This window comes from Oreochromis niloticus, unplaced genomic scaffold (assembly GCF_001858045.2).
Source record: "Oreochromis niloticus isolate F11D_XX unplaced genomic scaffold, O_niloticus_UMD_NMBU tig00000221_pilon, whole genome shotgun sequence".
Taxonomy (NCBI): Eukaryota; Metazoa; Chordata; class Actinopteri; order Cichliformes; family Cichlidae; genus Oreochromis; species Oreochromis niloticus.
Window position 1 is genome coordinate 183575 of NW_020327093.1, and position 23265 is coordinate 206839.

General features: G+C 41.6%; 1 protein-coding gene, 1 long non-coding RNA gene and 1 pseudogene across 4 annotated transcripts in view; all 3 read right to left on the reverse strand.

Annotated features, from left to right (window-relative positions):
• The window catches only part of LOC109200221 (uncharacterized), a 46716-nt gene extending 24861 nt beyond the window's left edge, over nucleotides 1-21855 (reverse strand). For both annotated transcript variants that reach the window (XR_002060411.2, XR_002060412.2), the window contains exons 1-2: nucleotides 21693-21855; nucleotides 18252-18307 (exon numbers count right to left, since the gene is read on the reverse strand). This is a non-coding gene — a long non-coding RNA (uncharacterized LOC109200221). The remainder of the gene's footprint in view (nucleotides 1-18251; nucleotides 18308-21692) is intronic.
• Nucleotides 354-467, reverse strand: LOC112844445 (uncharacterized; annotated as a pseudogene).
• Nucleotides 4749-6992, reverse strand: LOC109200218 (uncharacterized). Of its 2 annotated transcripts, XM_019355718.2 has the most exons (4): nucleotides 6929-6992; nucleotides 5488-5581; nucleotides 5253-5341; nucleotides 4749-5149 (listed from the first exon to the last, which is right to left on the reverse strand). In XM_019355718.2, exons 1-4 carry the CDS (start codon nucleotides 6965-6967, stop codon nucleotides 4772-4774), a joined length of 600 nt encoding a protein of 199 aa, XP_019211263.1. In that variant the 5' UTR covers nucleotides 6968-6992; the 3' UTR covers nucleotides 4749-4771. The 2 variants fall into 2 exon arrangements, with proteins under 2 accessions (XP_019211263.1, XP_019211262.1); XM_019355717.2 differs by lacking the exon at nucleotides 6929-6992 and having other exon boundaries at nucleotides 5488-5816.
• Nucleotides 21856-23265: the final 1410 nt, after the last annotated feature.

Sequence of the window (23265 nt, forward strand, 5' to 3'; positions counted from 1 at the left end):
GAAACAGGAGGAAGACTGATATTTACTGTATATCAGTCTTTGTCCTGTTTTGGAACCTAAAGTTAGGAAATAATAATGATGCTCCTTGACGTCCACAAGATGTCAGACACATGACATCACTGAGCTGAACCTCTGCTGGAAAATACAAGACAGACAAGTGGATACAGTAAGGTGATTTTCAATTTTTACACAAAAGCTAAACACATTCTTTTTAAGCGTTGTAATATGTATTTATGTATGTGTGTGTATGTGTGTATATATGTATATATATATACACACACATATATTTAATGCTGTTTTCCATGAGTGAGCAGCAGCGCCCTCTGCAGTTTGTGTGTAGAAGTTCAAAAAGAAAATTACAGCACCTGGTATTCCCAGGCGGTCTCCAAGTACTGACCAGGCCCGACCCTGCTTAGCTTCCAAGATCAGACAAAATCAGGCGTGTTCAGGATGGTATGGCCGTAAGCAAGACACGTGCCGCATAAAAGGTCTTTTATAGATGATGTAGAAACATTCATCATGGTCTTAGTCGACTGTTCTCTGTCACACTCCATAATAGTGTCCTGCACTAAATGACCAGCTACACTTTTTAACATTAATTTGATATGTTATAGATAAAAACATTAATTTATGATTATACAGCTACATTCTGCAGCAACACGCTTTTTACAAAGTAATATGTCAATAAAAACATAATGTGGCCTGCCATGTCATTTTGTGGCCCCTGATAGTGTGTGCCAGATTGTTTTAAAATAAGTTCACTGTATGCTGCTTAAAAGCGCATGCTGACTGTAAGCTACATCTCCCACAGTGTGTTTCGATTGATTGAACCCCAATGCCACTGGTACTGGGGCATGTACCTCCAGATCTGTAATTTAAATATAGACATGTGTGGTTTCCACAGAAATGTGATAATCTCAACTAAAAGCTCATAAAACCATTTCAACGACTACCAAAAAGCTAAAGCAGCAAATGATTAAAGAGCAGGAATGAGACTTTTGCGAGCAGCTAGAAACCATTAAACAATGGTAACAATGGTTGAGGCTGTTCCAAAATTTGAATGTGCGCGCGTTGAAGGCGCGGGTCTTGTTGAATTATTGAACATATTTTTTTTTTTAATCTGTAGAGGCACAAAAAATATACTTTTTTCTGCTTGAATATCGGCCTTGGGTAGCTCTGCTTGTCATTGCTGAGTCAGTTGTCTGTTTGTGCTACTTTTTTGAAGGAACAGTCGATTATTGGCAAGGGCTATATTGGCGACTGTCAAGCCTTTGAGTCGCCGAGCAGCTGAATAGGGGAATAATGTTGACGCGCCCGCTGTTCAAAACGTAAGTCAAAGTTCCAGGTTAAAAACTCCTTTATTTGTTATCAAATCCTTAAAATCCGTAGAAAAACAGTGATAAAAAAAACATTCTAAGCTTGAGCGGTCAGCAAAAGTCGACTTCCCCCATCACCCACTCATTCACAAAAATTCCCTCGGGCTGTGAACAGGTGATATAGCAATCACTATTACTATCACCGACACCACGTGACCCAAAGCTACGCCTATCCACAACATTCCGGCCCCTAATTATTACATTCTTACAGTAATAATTACACATCCGACACCATAACTCAAGACATACACTACATCACATCACAGACACCCAGTGAAACAACATAACATACTCAAAAGTCCACCAAAGTTAATTTCTCATTTCTTCTCTTCCTTTCTTCTGTCTGCACATGGTCAGTCAGTCATAGGCCAGAGGTTACCAGCACTTAGCCTAAATATAGTCAGTCTGTGATGTACATCTCATAACATTAAAGTCAATTCAAAGTTAGTTATGTCACACTGTGTCAAAAACGTCATCGTCATGGGTCAGAGGTCTCGTGAAGAAGCCATATCTTTGAGACGGGTCTGCACACATGGCTGGTTGGGGTCTTAATCCAGACCTGACGCACAAGCCCCTTTTCATCTGGCGCAGCTCCGGTGACTCTCCCCATGATCCAGGAACTGCGAGGTGCAGAATCATCCACTATAAGGACCACATCTCCAGGAACAAAGTTGCATTTAATCCTTCCCCATTTCTGGCGCTGCTGAAGTTGTGGCAAGTATTCTTTAGTCCATCTTTTCCAAAACAGGTCAGATATATATTGAACTTGCCTCCATCGTTTACGTGCGTAGAGATCGTCCCTCCGGAACAGGCCAGGTGGTAAAGACGGGTTGGACTTGAGAAGAAGGAGATGGTTTGGTGTTAAGGCTTCCAAATCATTTGGATCGGTGGATTCCAGCGTAATGGGTCTACTGTTGAGGATTGACTCCACTTCACAAAGAGCAGTTTGGAGCCCTTCCTCGTCCAAATGCTGTATTTGGAGAGTGGAATTAAGGACCTTTCTGACAGAACGAATCAACCGCTCCCATGATGCGATCCAGTTGGAGGATTAAAGATCCAATTCACTCCCTTCAAAGACAGAGCATCAGAGATGTTTTCCTGATTCCACTCTTCCATAGCTCGTCTCAGCTCGCGCTCTGCGCCCACAAAGTTAGTCCCATTGTCCGAGCGCAGTTCTTGTACCTGACCTCGTCTTGCAATGAAACGTCGGCCCGCCATGCAGAAAGACTTTTTCCAAATACATAGACACCGAATAAAATGAATGTTGAGCTCAAAAAGACATTTAATGAGTTAGAATATGTCTCTACTACAGCAGACATCTGGACTACATTTAATAAAAGCTATCTTGGTGTAACTGGATAAATCCACACAGCATGCAGAGAGGGAAAGCAGCACTGGCATGCAGAAGATTCAAGGGTCGCCATACGCATGATAATATTGCTGTAGAGTTGGACAACATTCACTCACACGATGGCATATCCCACAAAATAACATCAACTGTGACGGACAATGGCTCTAATTTTTGTCAAGGCCTTCAAAAAGTACCAGCCAGTTGAGGAGGATGACTCTGAGAATGATGAGGACGAGGTAACTTTTACAAACATGAACGATGCCTTAAAAAACAGTGCTGGTGATGACAATGACAACGATGATAATGTAGGTGTGATGATCACTCTGCCACATCAGAGATGTGCATCACACACATTAAATCTTGTTTCTTGTGATGATGTTGACAATTGGCTACTTTCACAACCAGAAACAAAAACGCTATATAGAAGCGCTACCACAAAGTGCACAGGGTTATGGAACAAGGCCAGTTGTTCAACAGTGGCTGCAGAGACAGTGGATGGCATTATTGGAAAGAAAGTGCTAGTTCCTTGCACTACAAGATGGAATTCGTTTTATGAGTCCCCGACTCGAATCTGTGAGATTTCTCTGGTTGAGCTGAACACCATCTTCTCCAAGTTTGAGTTGACAGCCATGACAGAGCGGGAACGTCAGTTCATCAGGGAGTACTGCACCGTCATGAGGCCACTTACAGTGGCCCTGGACATTCTTCACGGAGAAGACAACACTGCCCACACTGGAGACATTGATGTTTAAGACCCTGGAGTTGACCAGTGGCAAATTCTTGAAAATCTTCCAAAGGCAGTTGTCACAGTAAGAACTTGTGTTTTTGACCAGTTACGCAACAACTGCATTTTTATACATATGGATGGAAAATGCATATTGTTAGTTCATACATCTTATTCTACGCTTTAGAGTTGTATGACTAGAGATCAGACCTTTTGCTGTAAAGAAAGAACAGAAACTATGCTATTATGAAAAATATAATGTTAAATGCAATATATTTTGAAAAATTCACATGATACATAATGTGGTGTGTGTGTTTATGTGTATAGATAAACACACGTTATTTACAACACAAAACATCTGTTTCAGGTCATAACAGCATGTGCAATCCTGCACAACATCTGCCTCGGTGTCGGGGATGTTGTGGCCCCGGAGGATGAGCCAGAGGATGACGTGCAAGATGAGGGGGAGGCTGGTTTGGAGGCAGGCAGTGGTGCTCTCTGGTGGGATCGGCTATCTGCTGAGGTGTCTGCCCTGGAAGAGGTACCCCTGGACCACGATTATTGTTAGAAGGCAGGTATGCTGTTTGTAGTGCATTGTTAGAGTGCTAGAATATTACGTGTGGCATCCATATTAAGAGGATTGTGTGCACTTTGTCCTTGCATCTTTCCGCATACATTTCAGGGACATGGCAGTTGTCAGTTACACCAGCCCTGCAAGCCCAAGTGATGAGATGATGCGGTGGACAGTGGAAACGAGCAACCCTGAATGACTCCTGGCCATCAAGCTGGAGATGCTCCACTCAGTAGCTGGAAATGCAAACCAAGGGTCTCACTTGTGGCACCTCATTCCTTTTTGTGGTCCTGGTCCAGCAGATTGAGCAGTACTGCCTGAGACTCCCTGCTCAGCCACATAACAGGCCTAGTTAACAGTGCCTGTGCATACTGGGGCACTCAGGTTGTTCCTGGACTGCAGTGATGAGTCCTAGTGAATGTTTGTCATGTTGTGTTTGGGTGTCTTGTGTTGCACTGATAGTATTCCCTCAGTTCACACACTGACTGTCCTTATGCAGTTACACATATATTGTGACGTTGTATGTAGTATGACTGACTGCTTCAAATACAGTTGGAGTATAACAAAATTTTTTTATTCACAGGACTTTGTACATTCTGTTCATTTTTCACATTTGTTCAACAATTCAAATAAAAAGTGCAACTTGTATTAACAGAACTTAAATTATTTCGTCCACATTTCACATATCCTGCACAAACATAAATATGACAACTGTAAGTATTTGTACAATGGGTCCTATTCACACTACCTTACTCATTTTGTTTTTCCACAACCTTCTCCAGTAGACATATGATCCTGTCCATTCGCTCGGCACGTCTTTCTTCAATCTCCCTCTGTAGCCTCATGTCCTTTTTTATCAATTCCAGGACTTCATCCTCCCTGTCCCTCTTCCTCTTTTCTGGCCGTGCCTCCAGCTGGGCCTCATTCTCCCGCCGTTCCACATCCTGCCCTTGGGTGCCCACTGCTGTACTGGGCCCTGGAGTGTCCTCCTGCATGGAGGCAATTAGGACTGGAGGCCTGGTAGAAGGCCTCTGTCCTAGGACCTCATCCATTGGGACAAACCAGGGCCAAGTGGCAGCAGTGGTCTTCCCACTCACCCCCTCACCTGATGCGGGATACTTGCAATCCTACAGGCAGAGGGAATCAAAGTGACAGTTCGCCACAACAGCAACAGTACAGGTTTACATGACTAGGTTCATATGATTCATATTCCAATGGTACTGCACACACTTTGTATTTTTTCTTTAGATTGTCCCATTTTTTTTTTCGCCTGCAACGGGGTGATTTGGCCCGCCAGGCCCATCTGCTCCAGGATTGCCCTGGTAGACGGAATATGATAGGACATGTCAATGATGTTAATCCTTGCACAGGATCCTCCGCAATATGTGCCAACTTCAAACTACAACGCAAGACAGGCACTCTCCATTATGCCCAACAGATTTATGCATGCATGCTGTTGCTATACCTCCAACCCGCAGCGGCTGAGTTCCTGGCACCAGTGAACAGGTGTTTGTTTTCACCCCGGAGTTTGATGAGCTCAGCCATCTCCTCCTTACTCCCTGGAATATGACAGGACATTGGAGTACATTTTCTACCATCTTACACTTCTGTGTCATCATTTTTCTGTTTGACGTGTAGTATGATAGGTTTGCACATTCAGCTGTGCGCAGACTCCCAACTTCACTCTCAGCCAAGCCGATTTTCTCAGGAACAAATGCAACACTGTCATAGGCCAAGCAATAACATTTGTAAGTTATTTGGGTGACTTCTGTGACATGTTTAACCTGAGTGGCGACAGAGCGTGGGCGGGGGCGTTGGAACGGAGTACGCTGTTCGGTAACAGATGTCTCTGACAACGTCAGCGCACTGTGTTGCCACATTGCGCAGATATTTGGAGTTTACACGGCTACATTTTTGTATTTTGTTATCTTCAGGTTTTTGTTGGTGACCCTCACAGGGTAATATAAAAACCGACCAGTTACAAATCAGCGGGACTGTGTATTTACAGTCACCTACGTGTGACGGCTGAGAATGAATTCACCGTGACATGTACAGTTACACCGCCATTATCTTTTGCATTTTGACAATTGTGTCGGTACTTCTGACGTAACATACATTTATGGATGTGGGTGCCCTCCGCCGCTGTTTCTGCCACGTCTGTACTTGCTGCCATCATTGCAAACTGAATTGGCTGGGCTGCGCTATGCATTCTGGGATATGTTGGGCCACGAAGTCTACATCGCCATATCCTTAAAATTCAGGGAAATGAAGGACGCATTTGAGGGCCGCATTTCGAGCAGCCTTTGAGTTGGGACAGCCTTCGTTGCGTCGCTGTGATGTAATCGGGCTTAAAAGGCGGCCTTTAAGGCTGCAGACCCTGAATCGGGATAAAGCCAAACAGAGCGCTTTTTAGAGGTGGCCTGGCCAGACGAGCACACAGACTCACACAATAAGCATTAATTCAGGCCATTTCACTGTATATTTCTCTATGTGCTGTTAGAAGCTATTAGATGCAGGGGGAATCTAAAGGTAGGAGTAGGGCTGGGTCATATCATACCGTTCACGGTAATACCGGTATAATGTTGGGCAACGATAAGAAAATGAAATATTGCAATAGAATATGGGTAAAACGTGCATGCGCAGTGCCTTTGTTTTCATACGCACATGGCGGAAAAAGCATGGTGGCGACGGAGAATGAGAAAAGCGACAGGAGATCGTTGAATGAAACGGATGAACCAGAATTGGTTTGTAAAAATTCTGCAACTTGTCAGGACACTCGACTACCGCAGGCATGCACTCACTGGACTTGACATTTATCGACACTAACGTGGAGTCTCACACAACGATCCCACGCCGAGGAGCGCTCAGCCACAGTCTTAAGAAGCTCCCCAACGACGCTTCATTACCTGCAGGTGTGTGTGATCATCTGCTTCAGGTGTGGCCATCCTCTAGACAGGACACGCCCACCAGGCCTACCTGAAACCCAGGGCGTTTATCAATATGCGTACTTGTGCGTACTTGCGTTCTCGTGTACTCGTGATACGTCATCAGTCGGAGACCAAGTACTGTTCCAATTCGAAGTACGCATCACGCCGAGAACGCGAAAAAGTCCCGGATGTGTTCTCGATCCGCCCATTTTATCGAGCATGCATCGATGTAGACTTGGGACAGCTATATATCCCAGAATGCATTTCGTCCAAAACTCAACAGCGGACTCCCGGCACATCGTCCCCCCCCCCGCTCGCGGTCTTCTCACTACTCAGGTTAAAGAAACTCCAGCAGCTGTCTATAGTATTGAGTGTCCACTAGAATAGAAATAAAAGCGTTCTAACATCTCACCTGCTTGTTTTTATTAAGGTATGTACACGTATGTACATGTACACTATTTTTATTATTAGAGGTTTCACTACTGAGGTTAAAAATGATATATAAGTCACTTAGATCACTTCTAAATGTTAATGTTTGGTTTATTTCAGTGTTTTATTTGTTCCTGAGTAAACCGGTTTGGCTGTGATTACAGTTAAGCTTCATCACATGTTACTCACAGTTAAATTAAGAGGGGACGGCAGTAAAAACTCCGGACCTGTGACATCATCACGTACGCTGGTGTTCCGACTGTACAAATCACAAGTCCGTGCTCGCGTACTTGAGAATTGAGAAACGGCCCACGAGTCCGTGCTCGCGTTCTCGGCGGGTACGTACTCCCGTGCGTTCTCGGCGAGTACGTACTCACCGAGCACGCGAGTACGTACTCGCGTACTTGGGCATTGATAAACGGCCCCAGTATTCAGCCACACTCACAGACACACCCACTTGGCGGGCTGCTTCCTGGAGTTGATCTCTGTAGAGTCAGCCAGGGGCGCCTGGCAAGCAAAGAGACACGTACCTACGACTGAACAGCACATGAAAACATCCAACAGTCTAAATAAAGGCAGCTCAGTTATTCACCCATATGTTCTAGAAACTTGAGGATCCTTAATGAGGCGATACGAGCAGCAACTACAGATTAACAGTGGGGCTTCTGAAGGGAGCAGCTACATGTAAACTCTGATTTAAAACCAGAAGTAATCCAGAGAAAAAGCAACAAAAATTCATTAATTTTTTCAGCAGAGTGCACATTGCACTGAGCCAAGTGAAAGAGAAGAGATTATTCAAGGCTGCTGTAATTAATATTGTCGTAGAAGAAAAGGCCAGTGCAGCAGCTCACAGGTTTAAAAAAAACAAAGAAAAGATTCAGTCTCTGGAGTGAAAAGCACCGGATTTAGTTGAGCTGAAAAGTGAAGTCAGTGCGGTATTACCTTAAACTTGGGCCAAGTCCTGTTGCAAAACGAGCTCTATGTCAAGACAGACTTCTGCTCTCTCGTTCTCAGACCACAGTAAATGCTCTCTTGATGAGTTTATGGTCTCAGTCGCTATTTGGAGGTCATGATGTTCATTTTGTAAACTATCATCAATAAGGGTGATAAAGCAGACGCTTTATAAGACACAAAATGCTTTCAGTTTCCATCATAAAATCTAACACGCTGCATTAAAGTATAAGAGTAAAAGTAATTCAGAGTGGTTGTTCAGATCATCGTTTAAGGGCATGTTCTGCACACCTGAGTAGCTCGAGTCAGTGAACTTTTGGCACCGTTGCTACAGTGACAGTGGATAAAGGATGTATGTGACCAGTCAACCAGTTGGTTTCACTCATTTTTTTCCCTCCCTTTTATTGGAATAAACCAAAACATTGGTCAAATATTGGTATGGGTCACAACTGGCTGTGTTGACTGATATGTGTGTCACATCAAGTTTCTTCTGTTTAAACCTTTAAAAAATCTGATGAAAAAAAGACAAAAGTAAATAATGAAGATTATCGGTACTGAGATCAGATACTGGGCTGCACAGTAATGCAGTGGTTAGCACTGACAGCAAGAATAGAACCGATTTGAATAGATTTGAATAGAATAGCCACTCTATTGTCATTCAGGACAGTTTGTGTGTTAGTATAAGAAGGTCCTTGGTTCCAATCCTGAGGCCTTTCTGCATTGAGTTTGGATGTTTTCCCCGTGCCTCTGGGTACTCTGATTTCCTCTCACAGTCCAAAGATATGCGTGTTGGGTTATATAAAACAGAAAGACGTTTGAAGCTGTTCGTGTATGGAGGCGAGGAAATGTAAGGACCACATAATGAGGATTACATGCATCAAAGAAGGTAATGGAGACCAAAGATGCACAAAGAGGGCCTGAAGGCTTATCTCCACTATAGGTTTACTGAAGCTGTTAGAGGTGTAGCTGAGTGCTCCATTAAGAGTGGAAATACCTCATACATATTCATCAACACGATATAACTTGCAGTTTGCCATCTGCTATCTTGTTATATATCACAAAAACAAGAAGGCTGAAACATAGGGCTAAAATCCATATCTGACCCTGTTTTTCTTCCTTTCATCTGATTGATAACTATCCAATCAGAGAACAGGTGGGTTGGGCTATTGGAGGGGTGCTTTATGGAGCTTCAGGTCCTTGAAGGGAATAAATGCCTTTTTACATGCCAGCCCAGTGTTTTCCTTCATCAACACGAAGGAAAACAGTCTGTGGTGGTCTCAGTTTGGTGATTTTTGTGTCACAGGTTTACGTGCTTAATACAGGGACCTCCAGAGCCTTTTCAACAGCGCTGCGGACCTGGGGGGGGGCAGTATTGTGGAAATGACAGTCTTCACTAGTGGGGATAGTTACAAAGCTCTCTTCGTTATGAATGAGCATACATGTTTTTATTGAATATTTGAAGAACCGCAAAAAAAAAAAACAAACTCTTGTAGAGGACATAAAGAGGACATAAACAGAGATAGAAACGACAAGGAGCAGGTGCATCTAGTACAGGTAGAGCTGCTGCAAAAACCCACAGAGCTCAGCAGCCAGCGCAACAAATTCTGGATCCTTGGCTTTTAGTTAGCAGTTAGCATCAGCAGCACATGCTGCGTCCGATGTGAAAGTACCTTTATGCTGCGCACTGTGACTCACAGCCATGGTCCCGGGTCAGCCCTGACTTTGTGTTAAACTAATCCTAAAGTAATAATGGTATTTCTAACCACTGATATACCACAACTTTATCCTTTCAACAGCTACTGAAAGTTAGGGTACCTAGCATCTATCGGATATTTACGAGGGGTGCAACGATGCACAAAATTCACGGTTCGGTTCGATACTTTGGTGTCACGATTCGATATTTTTTTCGATACAAAAAAATGTTCATGCCTTTTTAATTTGTCATTTATTAAAATTATAAATATATATTTTAATACAAAAGTACAGTTTTTAAATTTAATGTTGCTGAAACTCTGGTGGTGCCACAATGTTGCTGAAGCACTCATCTTTGGAAAAGAGAGTTTATTACAGAGAAATGTCTCTTTCCAAAATGAAAGCTATACTATACGCTTCTTCTGGGGTATATTCTCAGCAGCATATTAAACATATCAGGTCCCCATAAGGAGAATCATGTGCTAACGGCTGTCTAAATGACTCGGGTACAGTTTGTAGCATGCATGCTTGTTGTTTTTGTCTGCTTCCACTTGTCTTTGCACTAGGATGATGTCGGCGTAAATGTGCAGTCATATTCGTTGTGTTCCCACTAGTGCTTACCATCAGGGTCATGCTTCACATGAAAACCAAGATAGTTCCAAACGCCAGATCTGAATGAGGGTGGGGGAGGTTCAGTTTCGGGTAGCGATGAGGCAGTTGCCATGTTGCAACGAGCTTAGCTTCTGTCTTGCTAGCTTACGGTGCGCTCAGTGGATCTGCACTCGACAGTGCAGCCTAGGCGGAGTAGTCGAACGCAGATCCAGTGAGTGCTCAACACAGACAGCATCGTCAGAAGAAAAGTTGATAAAATAAATAAAAAATTTTGTATTGTTCGATACATATGCATACCGAACCGAAAGCACTGTATCAAACGGTTCAATATCGATACGAGTATTGTTGCACCCCTAATATTTACATAGAGATCCTCCAACTGTATTATCCTTCAAGGACCTGCAGTTCAAAAAAGCGCCCCTCCGACAGCCAAACCCATGTGTTCTCTGATTGGATAGTTAAATTTGTGATTGACATGACATTGGCCAATCAGATGAAAGGAAGAAAAACAGGGTCAAAATTCGTACTTGAAACTTGAGTGCAGAGTTTCACATGTATTTTTTGGCTAAGTCCACACACAAATCTTTTTTACGTACACACAAATTCTTTTTACACATACAAATCCTAATTTACAAGTACAAAACTGATTTACAAGTACAAAATATTTATGACCACAATTTGAGCCCATATTTATTCCCACTGAAGCAGCTGCACAGCACGGGGAAAGAAGACGCAGGACCCCCCGGCTGAGTTCATCCACAACTTCTGACCTTCTCTGTCTCTCTCCATCCACCTCTCTTCTATCTGTGTAGATGTTCACCTGTTCATGTGACTGTTGACATTAGGAAGCTGTCACTAAACTGCTGTCGCTGCCAATGACTGTCATGTCCCCCTCGAGTGTTAGCCCCCCCCCAGAGCTCTAAAGCACAGGCTTTAATAAGCCTGGCAAGAGAAATGCCAGCTTCCTATGCAGCCTGAGCTGAGAACGTTGGAGTGACAAAGAAAGGGGGGGGGGGAGTCTGATGCACACAGGAAAAAGTTAGAGAGGAAAAGAGAGAGCAGGAAATTATTCATACTCTTAGGACGTATATGGCCCAACAGGCCTAGCAGTCATGATACAGCTGAGCTACATCCTCCTGGAAAGCAGCTACCATTACAGTCTCCCCCATCTGCTGGAAGGCAGACGCTTCAAAACAGAGTGAGAAGTAAAGACAGACGGCAGGAACTCAAACAAAATTAACGCCATATTTTATCTTTAATAATCATATATATTGCTTTACCAAAACAGCGTGTTCTTGTGTTTCTTTAAACTACCATCTCTCTTAAACCAACTTGAACTGAATAGTGAGCACAGCCATTAGGCATTATGTAACAAAAAGACAGGGATGGGAGGGAGTGAGACGGTACCTGCACTGACGTTTAAAAAGAAGGAATAGGAGGAGGAGGGGGGGGGGGGGGGTGGAGGTGGTGGAGCACTCTGATAGGAGGAAAACAGAGATTTCAGCAAAGCTCAGTCCAAAGCACTTTCCTAATGATTTCCCTGTAACATTAGTCCTCGAGGACCCCGTCACAGCAGACTACTGTGAGCGCCACCAGACAGTTAATGAGACAAAAACGAGACGCTCTTACAGCCAGGAGGCTGCTTCCAGGTGACGCTTGATTCATTTGATTGATTATCTGTGAATAAGTCTTGAGCCTCTCCTCGGTTCTTTATATTTTGCCTGTACTGAGCCAGATGTTCTTCTTAAGCAACCTTTCTTTACACTTTCTGAAGGTCATTTAAAGTTTTTCTTTGGACATTAACTGCTTTTTCACCCATTTTCAGTCCAGTCCTTGTACCTGATCACTTTCAGAGCGATATTTTTGTTTTTTTGGGGGGGGGGATTAAACCACTTAACCTAACTCAAGGGACAAACCCAAGTTGTTAAATACAATACAAAACACACAACTTAGCAAAGAACCAAATTTAAATTTCATCTTTAGGTACTTTATTACTACAGGGCTCTAGAGTGTGACCAAATTTTTCAATGGTGTGACTAAAAAAAAAAATCCTAGGTCGCATCAGTGCGACCAACTGTTTGAGTAAAAAAAAAAAAGAGAAAGAAAAGTCTCCACAACTCTGCAAGTCTCCGTGTGGTCAACAACAGACACACATTATGCCCCTATTGTGGTCTAAACCAATCAGAGATAGTCAGGGGCGGGACCTCTCTGATTGGCCGTGATCCAGTTGAAAGTGCAGGTGGATAGAGAGAGGTGAGTAGCTTGAATGAAGCTCTAAAACTATTTCAACAACCACCAAACAGCAAATGAGAGCAAATAAACAGATTCCACACAAAGACGTAAACACAGAGAGCGGACCCGATGCATCAGAATCAGCTTTCTCTTTCTCGGCTTTCTCACCCGACGGCCCGTACACGGACACACAACAATAAAAATCACACTTCATGCTCGCTCTCTCTCACTCTCTCTCTCTCTCAGTGAACTTCAAGAACATTTTCCCATCTCAAATCTCAATTTTTGCATTGTTCATTCGCTTATTACCCACCAGTCTACCGTTGTTTACAGCGCTGTCTTTTTTTTTTTCTTAAATGTCCTTGGAGAAGAATATACTGAAGAAATGTAAACTTTTTTAAATTATGCAAAATTGCAGAATATCTTTAAGGTTATCTGCTATAAAAAGCCAGGCCAGGAAAATCTCCTTCATGTTCTGCATTTTATTCTCAGTTACTCAGTTACTCTCAGTTACACCTCTGATGAAGTCTCACATGTATCAGTACTGATAAATGATCAGAATTATAATATTTGTGACTGTCTGAGGCAAAATTGAATCGAATTGAATGAATCAGAATCGAATGGATTATAGAAATCAGTGATGATACCCAGCCCTAGTGAGCAGCCTAGGCCCGACAGAAGTGGATGTAGCTGTGGGTAATAAGAAAAGATGAAAAGAACTATTCAGGGTTCGTACGCTTTTTTCAGGGTCAAATTCAAGCACTTTTTAAGCACTTTCAAGGTCCCTTTTTAAGCTTTTCCAGCACACAGTTGCAGCAACTGTGATGTTCACTAGTAGAACTGACACACAAAACAAAACGACTACACTACACACTAACTACACAAGAAAACACACTAACTTGAGACTCCAAACATGATAAACATCACAAATCTCTCACTATCAAAACTCTCTCTCTTTTTCGCTCACTCGCTCTCTCTCTCTTCCCAACAACCAAATACCACATATTGCCGTATCATTTTTTGATTCGTCGACATGGTACATTCTTCCACCAATAGGGAAGGAGTGTTTTTTCTTTTTTCACTCACAAGCAAAGGGCGTTTGCTAGCGCTCTCCATAAAAAACGCCGGTTTTACCGTTTCTTCCCGGAGTAAACGCCACTGTTTTATTCAGAACCCCCCCCCCCCCCAAAAAAAAACATCGGTTTTACGTGACCTATCAACACAATTTAAAAACTGGTATATAGCTTGAAGTCCCCACGTTCGACCAAAGTTGAAATGGAGACTCTGGGTCCGTCGACCCCAGAGGGTTAATCAGAAAGCCTTAAGTTAGCTAGTTATGTATCGGGCTAATGTTTAAAGCTTTCACTTGAGTAAATTAACTCATATTACTGCTAAGTTCACAGCATATTCCGTAATAGCGCTGCCATACTGCGTCACACTCAATGCATTTCAATCATTTCTCCAGCGAGTTTGATAGCTAGCAAAATAATAACCATAATTTAAAAAAATAGCATGTGTAACGTACGCGTACTGGAAAATTATTTACTAGCACTCACCTATCATGCGACTGGAGAATGCAAACTCCGCCATTGTTGTTTTCCATCAAACACTCATTAAAACAGCAACCTACAGGTATGTTAGCGCACTCATCCCCGATCTGCACTGGTCACTTCACTTTATTGTTATTGATATTTATATTTAAAAAGTGCAATACTGTAATTTTCTGCTGCTCATTCCTGTGCAATATCCCATCTGCCCTCCCGTCATATTTCTTTTCAAGATTTTCTTATTTAATCACTAGTGTACATATATTTATATTTATAGATACATATATATTTAGTCATCTTTTCTCTTTTACCATGTCTCTCTAATATTTTGTTCTTTACTATTTTCTATTTGTTATTTTATTTTATTATATTATATTTTATTATATTTTTCCTACTGTATCATGCTGCTGAGAGACCGCTGCTCGTCAAACACATTTCATTGCGATGTTGACCCTGTGCTAACTTGCATATGACAAATAAAACTGAAAACTGAAACTGACTGTCCGAGGGAGGGGCGGGGTCACATATTGAAACAGACGCAAGGTAGCCCAGGCGGGGAAATTTTGCTTTTGCGTCTCATTTTATTTCTCTATCTGATAAGAAAACAATTCAATCAGATAGCTATTTATTGTGAATGAAATACAGTTACATTTTCAAGCACTTTTAAGCACCACATCTGAAATTCAAGCACTTTTCAAACCTTGAAAAGACGACATTAGAATTCAAGCATTTTCAAGGATTTCAAGCACCCGTACGAACCCTGACTATTGATAAATTTTTTGTTAAGTTAAGGCCTGATCCGTCTGAAATTCATAGCCAGCTCTGACACGGAGCCATCAACCTCTGAACGCTGAAAATGCAGCAGTGTATCCAGAAAACACATTATATCCCGCAAGAAATGCACTGCCCAAGTGTCCCCTCTCCCCACTGCTTTTCAGCAGGAGGCAGCAGCAAACAGGTCGTCAGAGGAGCCGAGATGATGATTAAGTTTAACATTTTCTACAATATTGCCAAAGAGTGCCAACGCATAGTTTTTCAGTAACTTATCTTTCTGGTAGAAATGTGCTCCAAATAAAGAACTTTGTGTTGACGAGATTGTTAATTGATCATTTACAAATCAGTATAATGTCTGTATGGACAGCATTTTCCCCCCCAAAAAAGTGCACATGTAAAACTGCGGTGTTAAGCGGTGCGGTTGAAAAATTTGGGAACGCCTAACAAAAAAAGTTAGGCGCACCAGTGCAACCATGGCAAAAAGTTAGTCTAGAGCCCTGTACTAGCAACCTGTCACAAAAACACACAATTTCCTCCGATTTTTTTAGATTGGAAAAGTAGGGGACAGAAAAAAAGGGGACAGGCGGAAAAATCTATCTACAGTGGAGGAACAGTACCTGAAAGTCATGTCAAAAAAAAGAATTCAGCAAACACCTGACACAGGACCTGAAAGATGCACCTGGTCCTTCAGTTGATCCATCTAGTGTTCCTCAAAGCCTCATCTCATGGTGTCAGTGAAGGGTGGCTGTCAAGAAAGGGAACAGGGAGAAAAGGCTGAGGGATGCCAAATTACACAAGAACTGTGTGGGATCATCTCGGCAGAACAAAACTTTTATTTGTACTCATGTACTCAGGCATAAATTATCAGGTACAAACTGTAACACCCAAACCCACCCTGTCATTACACCAGCATCAGTTTACATTTTCAGACTGCAGTTGTAGCAGCGGCTACGCTCAGAGAATTTTGATGCAGGATCTTTGGCTGCCAGCAGGCATGCCTCCCTGTGTATTTGATTTTTATTTTTTTAAACTGATGACTGAAGGTAAAGGTTTCACCACACATCTGTCAGCTGTCAATTAGGGCACTTTAAGTCTCAGAGTGCGATATGGGTCCTTGCGGTGCTTAGTCAGGGGCAGAGTATGTTTTCTGTTGTAAGAGTCAAAGTGATGTCTGCACAAGCTTTTAAGCTAAATAACACAAAGAGGAGCTCTTTTAAAACAAGAGTGAGACTGAGAGGCCTGCTGCAAGAAGATACACACCCAAGTGCTGAGATTGTAAAGATGAAAAGTGAGCAGAGGAAAATGAGCGTTTCAGGAGAAGGAGGCAGTTTCCTCTTTTTCCCCTCTGGCAGCCTCACAGCAGGGAGTTATGAGGTAGCCCCACCCTACCTCACATCTGCCCGCTGTGCAAGAACAAGCTCAGCAACACAAGCATCCTCTCTCTTTCGCGAGTGCATACGTGCACATCTACAGTGCTGCATGCCGATGAACCCATTTTCTTGGAGCACCTACAGAAGCTGCAATATACAGATCATGTTTCACAGCGCTACAGCGAGAGCCAAACACCTCCCTCTGTTTGTGCTTCATTCTAGCTTCTTCCTTTTCTTCCCAACCACACACACCAACACCTTCCTCTTGTGAATTTTATTTTTATCCTTAACATAAAGACAACTATAAATTAGGATAACCAAACCTGATTTATTACCTCCTACACCTCCCCCACTGTGTGTTCAACAGGAAGCTAAAGACTGGTGCTGTTAAAGTGTTCAAAAAACAGCAGGAGCTCGGTTTGAGGCCACAGTGGGCCAAAAAACACACACAAGATGACCTCCAGCAAGGACAAAATGTATCTGGATGTCTCTGTGAGCATCTGTCTCACTGTGTAAGTGTAGCACAGTGTCTGTGCGTGCACGGCTGGAGAAGAGATACAGCACAGCTGAAAGCCAGCACTCAGACGAGGACCCGGTGCATCGTTTGTGTCTCATCTCAGCCAGTTTACTTACAAACTCTTCAAGTTTGAATTTTAAAGCCGACAATGTGAATGAACCTTATTTACATGTGGTGTTCATCTCAAAGAAACCAGAGTGAGTGTAAATTGTTATTCTAAAAAAATAATGCTTCTCGGCTTACTGCGGATCCACTTCAGTATCATAAGGGAAGTAACAGCAGCTTGAGGGAACAAAGCAATAAGTAAAACTTACCATAAATTCACATGGTAATGCACTCAGCATTGGGCAATGACTTTCCATATTACAGAGGGACATGTTTTTAGAGGGAAAATAGTGTTTTTGTAGAGAGCAAAGAAGAATTTGCACAGGCGTGCAGAGACACAAGTATAATGGACAAATATTAGCAGTTTATATATATTATATTATATTTATATTTGGGATTTAAAATGAAGTTAAACTATTCCAATCTCTGGGGCCCCAATTGTGTATCTCTCACACACACACAAACACACACACACACAGTCCTGCATTCATTACTGAAGTCTCATCCAGACGTTCAATGGATACCCAAAGGAATTCTTCGGCAGAAGGTGAAAGAAAATGGCCCACAAGTTAATCCAAAATGACCGTTTTATCAACAATGGCCATCAACGGTGATACTGGCACCTGTGACAAGGTTGAAAAGAACTGTGGGTAATTTGGTTTCACAAAATGAAGCGCGCGCACGCACACACACACACACACACACACGCTAAGTTCTCCTCCTGCCTTTATTCAGCCCAACTGTTGAGCACGATGACAAATAGAGCCGCAGAATTGTGCTGCTCTGTAATTAAATTGAGACGTGGGGTCAAAATTCCCACGTAGACTGAGTGAGATGAAATATAAATTGGCTCTCCTCTAACTGACTTTATAGAAATAATTACATAATAACAGTTATAAATGCAGCTTAAATAAAAAAAAAAAAAAAAGGACGGCTCTGTTAAGCAGCATACGAGAACTAAAGTGTAATCCCAGCACATTTAGCTTAGCTTGCACTGATTAGAGATGACGACTGTGGTGGGTAATTAAGGGCAAACAATATACAAGTCGCATGAAAAATGGAGGCCACATTACCTTTCCAAAGCTCCCTTTCCCGATGGCCCGCAGTATCTGGAAGTGGTCAAAGTTTACTGTGGAGAAAATGAGAAGCAGTTAGTGAGAACGCGTCAGTTTGAGCTGAGCTATAAAACAGGGAACATGACATGTACAGCACTGTGCAAAAGTCTTGAGCCATCCCTCATTTCTTTATTTGCTTCCAGGGATCCGGACTTCCCTGTAATCTTTAAAGTGGTATTAAGGAATAGCTCTCCAGGCTTTTTAAAGTGTCTCTGATTTTTAATCCAGGGCTCGTATTTGACCAGTTTTTGTCTGTTAAGACACTTCACACTAATCTCTGAAACATTCAAACATAAACAGACACCTAAGTCACGGAAAGGACCAGAAAACTTAACAAAGAACCAATTTCAAATTGTATCTTTACACATTTACTTGCAGCCTGTTGCAAAAAAACAAAACCCCACATCATTTGTTCTCACTTCTTTAGTTGAAGAATGCAGTTAATAACACTGTTAACACAGACTGACCTGGCAAAACATGAAAAAATAAAGGGGTGGTTCAAGACTTTGCTCGGTACTGTATGAGAAATGGAAATCCAGACTCTTTCTGTGCACTTCACAATGTATCGCTGCACTTTGGCAGTACTGTGCAGATTAAATGTTTTTTTCAAAGAATTAAAAAGTAGGAGCGCAGTGGGAGAGAATAATGCGTGTTGGATAATGAAACGTGAAAGATTGAAAGGTGGAAATAATGAATCACAACAGTCAAAATGTGAAAAACAAAAACATTTTCCCTGGAGGATCTGTACAGTGACACACCGTCACAGTATCGACGATTAGCAAGCAAAACAAAACCCCAGAAATAACATTTATTAAATGAAGACTCAGCTAAACCTTTTTTAAACTTCACATCTGAATAACAAAAAACACACGCAGCACATAGAAACAAATATCTAAAATGAGTTAGATCCCAGAAAGTTAGACACACTTTCATAAGTTTTATGATCGACTTTTACGAGATTAAATTTGAGCAAGTAAAGACATTTCACATGAAGACCAGAGGCAGGAGAGTTGTATTTCAGAAAGACATCCAGCTCAGAGCGCTGAACTCATTCATCTTATTTTATTTTCCTATTTCAGTATGCATAATAACACAGCCAGATGTTTTCATTCATTGCCACTGGAGCAAATGCATGTGTGTGTTCTGCAGACTGATTGAATCCTTCTGTACGCAGCTTAAAATCAGTCCTGAGGGACATGGTTGAATGGAAGTGGTGAGGAAGAGTGTCATGTTTTTTTCCTCTGTAATAAATAAACTAAATAATAATGTTTTCCAAATATATTTTTTATGAGCGCTGAACATGTGATCAAGATTAGACGATAAATACAAGATTAATTTCACTATTCTGCTGTATTTCTACTTAACACCCATGTGACTCACTTTTGAATTAAATTAATGCAACGTGTGAGACTAATATTTTTAATCAGATCTTAATTTATGCAATTTTAATTCCAAAATATCCATCATAGACCCCAGAAAAAAGCATGAATAAAAAGAACACCCAATCCATGATATTAAAAAAGCCTTGATCATTAATAGCAAGTCTTTTTAATATCAACCAATAAGAGTAAAGTTAGCTTAAAGGCAAAAAGGCCAAAACCCCGGTTTTTCAGGCAGAGGAGAAAAAGAGGGGCTTGGTGTAAGATAAAGAAGCTTTTTTTTAAACTGTGAATCGTGCAAAGCTACTCTAGTAGAGTCCAAGAATAAGAACATCATGTTGGAAATGAGCATGAGGATGATCAAAACACATTCCCTCCAACAAATAAATACCATAGAGAGCAGAGCTGCTTCATCATTTAAAAAAACAAAACAAAACAAAAGAACGTCTTTGGCTGAGCACAAACAAGCGCTCAGGAATCAGATTAACCAACAACAGACGATTTCTTCCAACAACTCAGAGTAAAGAGTAATGAGCTAACACTGAGTAACTGTTGGCCAGTAAAATCAACAGTTGCTGACTTTCACATTCAGCAGCTCATTAAGACACTTCAAATAAATCTAATTAAGACATTTAAATGTTGGTTGTATTTTCCTTCCTGATGTATGTGAAAGGTTAAGACTTACATCTCCAAATGTACTGGAACTGATTTGAACCAGAGGACTCAGCCACACTGTTACTATGTACTGCATAAACATGTTTACCGATGAAGGTAAATCAGACGCTGTCCTGAGTGTGTGGCTAAATTTTGTGCTGAAAGCATCCAATCAATTTAATATGATTAACTTGCTATGAGAGGTTTTCACTCCAAGTGTGACTTTTTCTGGGTTCATACACCTTTCAGGGTCAAATTCAAGCACTTTGTAAGCACGTTCAATGTCCATTTTCAAACTTTCCAGCACATTACCATAAAAAGGATGCATATTTCACTTCGCATCACCTCAGTAAGACCATGTGAAAGGCCAAATTAATAAGTCTTCACATCAAATATTGATGCTTCTTTCTTATGTGACACAAAAAATAGGAGGAGACAGATCTTTGCTTATGTTGTTTTTTTAAGTTCATTCATTCAAAACTAACTGTAAGATGCTTAACTACATTGCAGTCTGTGTTATTGTTGTAGTCCTAAATTATCACCTTTAAAGTGTTTGTGCTAATAACATCATGTACAGTAAGACAGGCATAGAGAACAGCACTGACTGGGAGAGGCTTTGAACAGATGACATACTCAGTTCAATTCAACACTTTAGACTTTAAAAATGCACAAGCGTCTTTCTATTTATTTAATCTATCATCTGTGATATTATTATGTACAGTTATAATGTACTGTTCATCTCCCTTAAATAAACAGGCAGCCTTAAAGTATGAAATAGTCATTTGTCTACTACTGTCTCAGGGGCTGATCGTGCCCCACAGGCCTCAATGTGAGCTTGAAGCCATTATGTTTAAGTTGTTTAATGATAAAGAGATTTTGAATAAAAGCGAGGAAACTTCGGTAGCACAAAAAAGTGGCTTTTCTTTGTTCCCATATGGTTCAGTCATATTACCGTTATTTCCCCCTAAGGTGTTCCCAAAGACACCAGGTTAATACTTGAAGAAGCAGCAGCAATACACAAAAATATAATCAATATCCTATTTACTTGGTGACAACGCCGCTTTTAGCCTTCAATCAGAAAGCCTTACGTTGGCTAGTTAAGCATCGGGCTAACGTTTAAAGCTTTCACTTGAGGGAAGTAACTCGTATTACTGCTACTGCTGTGTAATCTTAGTTAAATTCACAGCATATTCTACAAGTTACCCGCAATAACTAACTGTTATAATAGCGGCACCGTATTGTATCGCACTGAGTGCATTTCAATCATTTATCCCGCGAGTTTGCTAGCTAGCAAAATAATAATACCAATTTTAAGAAATAACGTGTGTAACGTACACACTCGAGAAAATTATTTACTAGGACTTACGCAAATTCCCCCGTTGTCAAAACGTACAAATCCTTCTTGAAGACTCCTTCTTGTATTTTTCGTTTTCCAGCAAACACTCATTAAAACGGCAACCTCCGGGCACGTTAGTGCACTCACCCACGACTGCTCGGGGAGGGGGTGGGGGGTCACACATTGAAACAGACTGACGTGCAGAGGTACGAGGCAGCCCAGGCAGAGAAATGTTGCTTTTAGACTGCGACTCATTTTATTTCTCTATCTGATAAGAAAACTATTCAATCAGATAGTTATTTGTGGTGAATGAAATACGGTTACAGTTTCAAGAAGTTTTAAGCACAAAATCCGAAATCCACGCACTACAATATTAAAATCCAAGATTTTTCAAGGATTTCAAGCACCCGTACCAAACCTGGATATGAAGCTGATGATTGTTAAAATAAAATAGAACATTTTAATCAATTTCTTGTTTGCTCCGAAATCTACGACATGACTATATACAGAAAAGCTTGACATGGTATGTCAAAAAAAAACCCGAAAAATAAATACAAATACACGAACAAAAAATGTTTTAACTGTCAGTTTCGTCATTTTAAAACTTTCCGAAACTAACATTTTCTTTGATTGACTGATATTAAATTGATTAGGGTCAAATTTAGTGTGAACAATATTACAAAAAATAAACACGTGTGTGCGCATGCGCACATGTTAGAATCGCTTCGATCCCTTGTGACGTGGAAACTTTGCTTTGATCCCAAAACCCTTAAATAGGAGCGCTCACCTATTATACTTTATGCTTAAGGACATTGACCTGCAGCAACTAAAACCCTGGAGAAGTTTTGAGAGCATTTTACGGGAGAAACCAAAACAAGTTCAGTTTAGTTTCTCACCAATTCACAGCGCAAACAGACACATTACACCATGTCAGCCAACCCATCCTTCAGCTCAGATGAGCTTGAAATATCTAAAGGGACCATTTTGGGAGATCACCACGTGGTGGAGGCTTTCCTTGGAGAAGGAAGCTTTGGTGTTGTAACCAAATGTCGCGATACAAAAAACAACCAAACTGTGGCTATTAAAGTCAACAAGAGCGACCCTGAAATTCTGCAACAGGCAAAACAGGAAATTTCATCCTGGAGCAACTGCAACGCTTGGATCCAGACAGGTGCAACATTGTCGAATGGAACGGCTATTTCCTCGATGGAGAGCGCATTTGCTTAAATTTTGAACTCCTGGACCAAAGCCTGTCGGACTACATAGGGGACCGGAGTAACCAAGGTCTCCCAATAAGAGAACTCAGGCCAATTTTGCATCAGCTCGCAAATGCTCTGTTCCACCTGGGTTCTGTGGGAATAGTGCATGCTGACCTCAAACCTGTCAACATAATGGTTGTGAACCGCCATGAGTCTCCCATCAAAGTCAAACTTATAGACTTTGGCATTGCATGTAACACTTCTGCAGTGATTGCTGGTGGTGCTGTGGGGACAATTGGTTATTGTGCACTTGAGATTATGCTTGGCACATCATATGATGAAGCAATTGACATGTGGTCTCTGGGGCTGGTAGCTGTGGAGCTTGCTACAGGGCTGCCTCTCTA

Coding starts and splice junctions, on each gene's coding strand:
- LOC109200218 (XM_019355717.2), bottom strand. CDS start 5,641: ATGATGACACAGAAGTGTAAGATGGTAGAAAATGTACTCCAATGTCCT. Junction 5,342..5,487: donor TCAGCCGCTGCGGGTTGGAG/GTATAGCAACAG, acceptor TCCGTCTACCAG/GGCAATCCTGGAGCAGATGG. Junction 5,150..5,252: donor ATCTAAAGAAAAAATACAAA/GTGTGTGCAGTA, acceptor CTCTGCCTGTAG/GATTGCAAGTATCCCGCATC.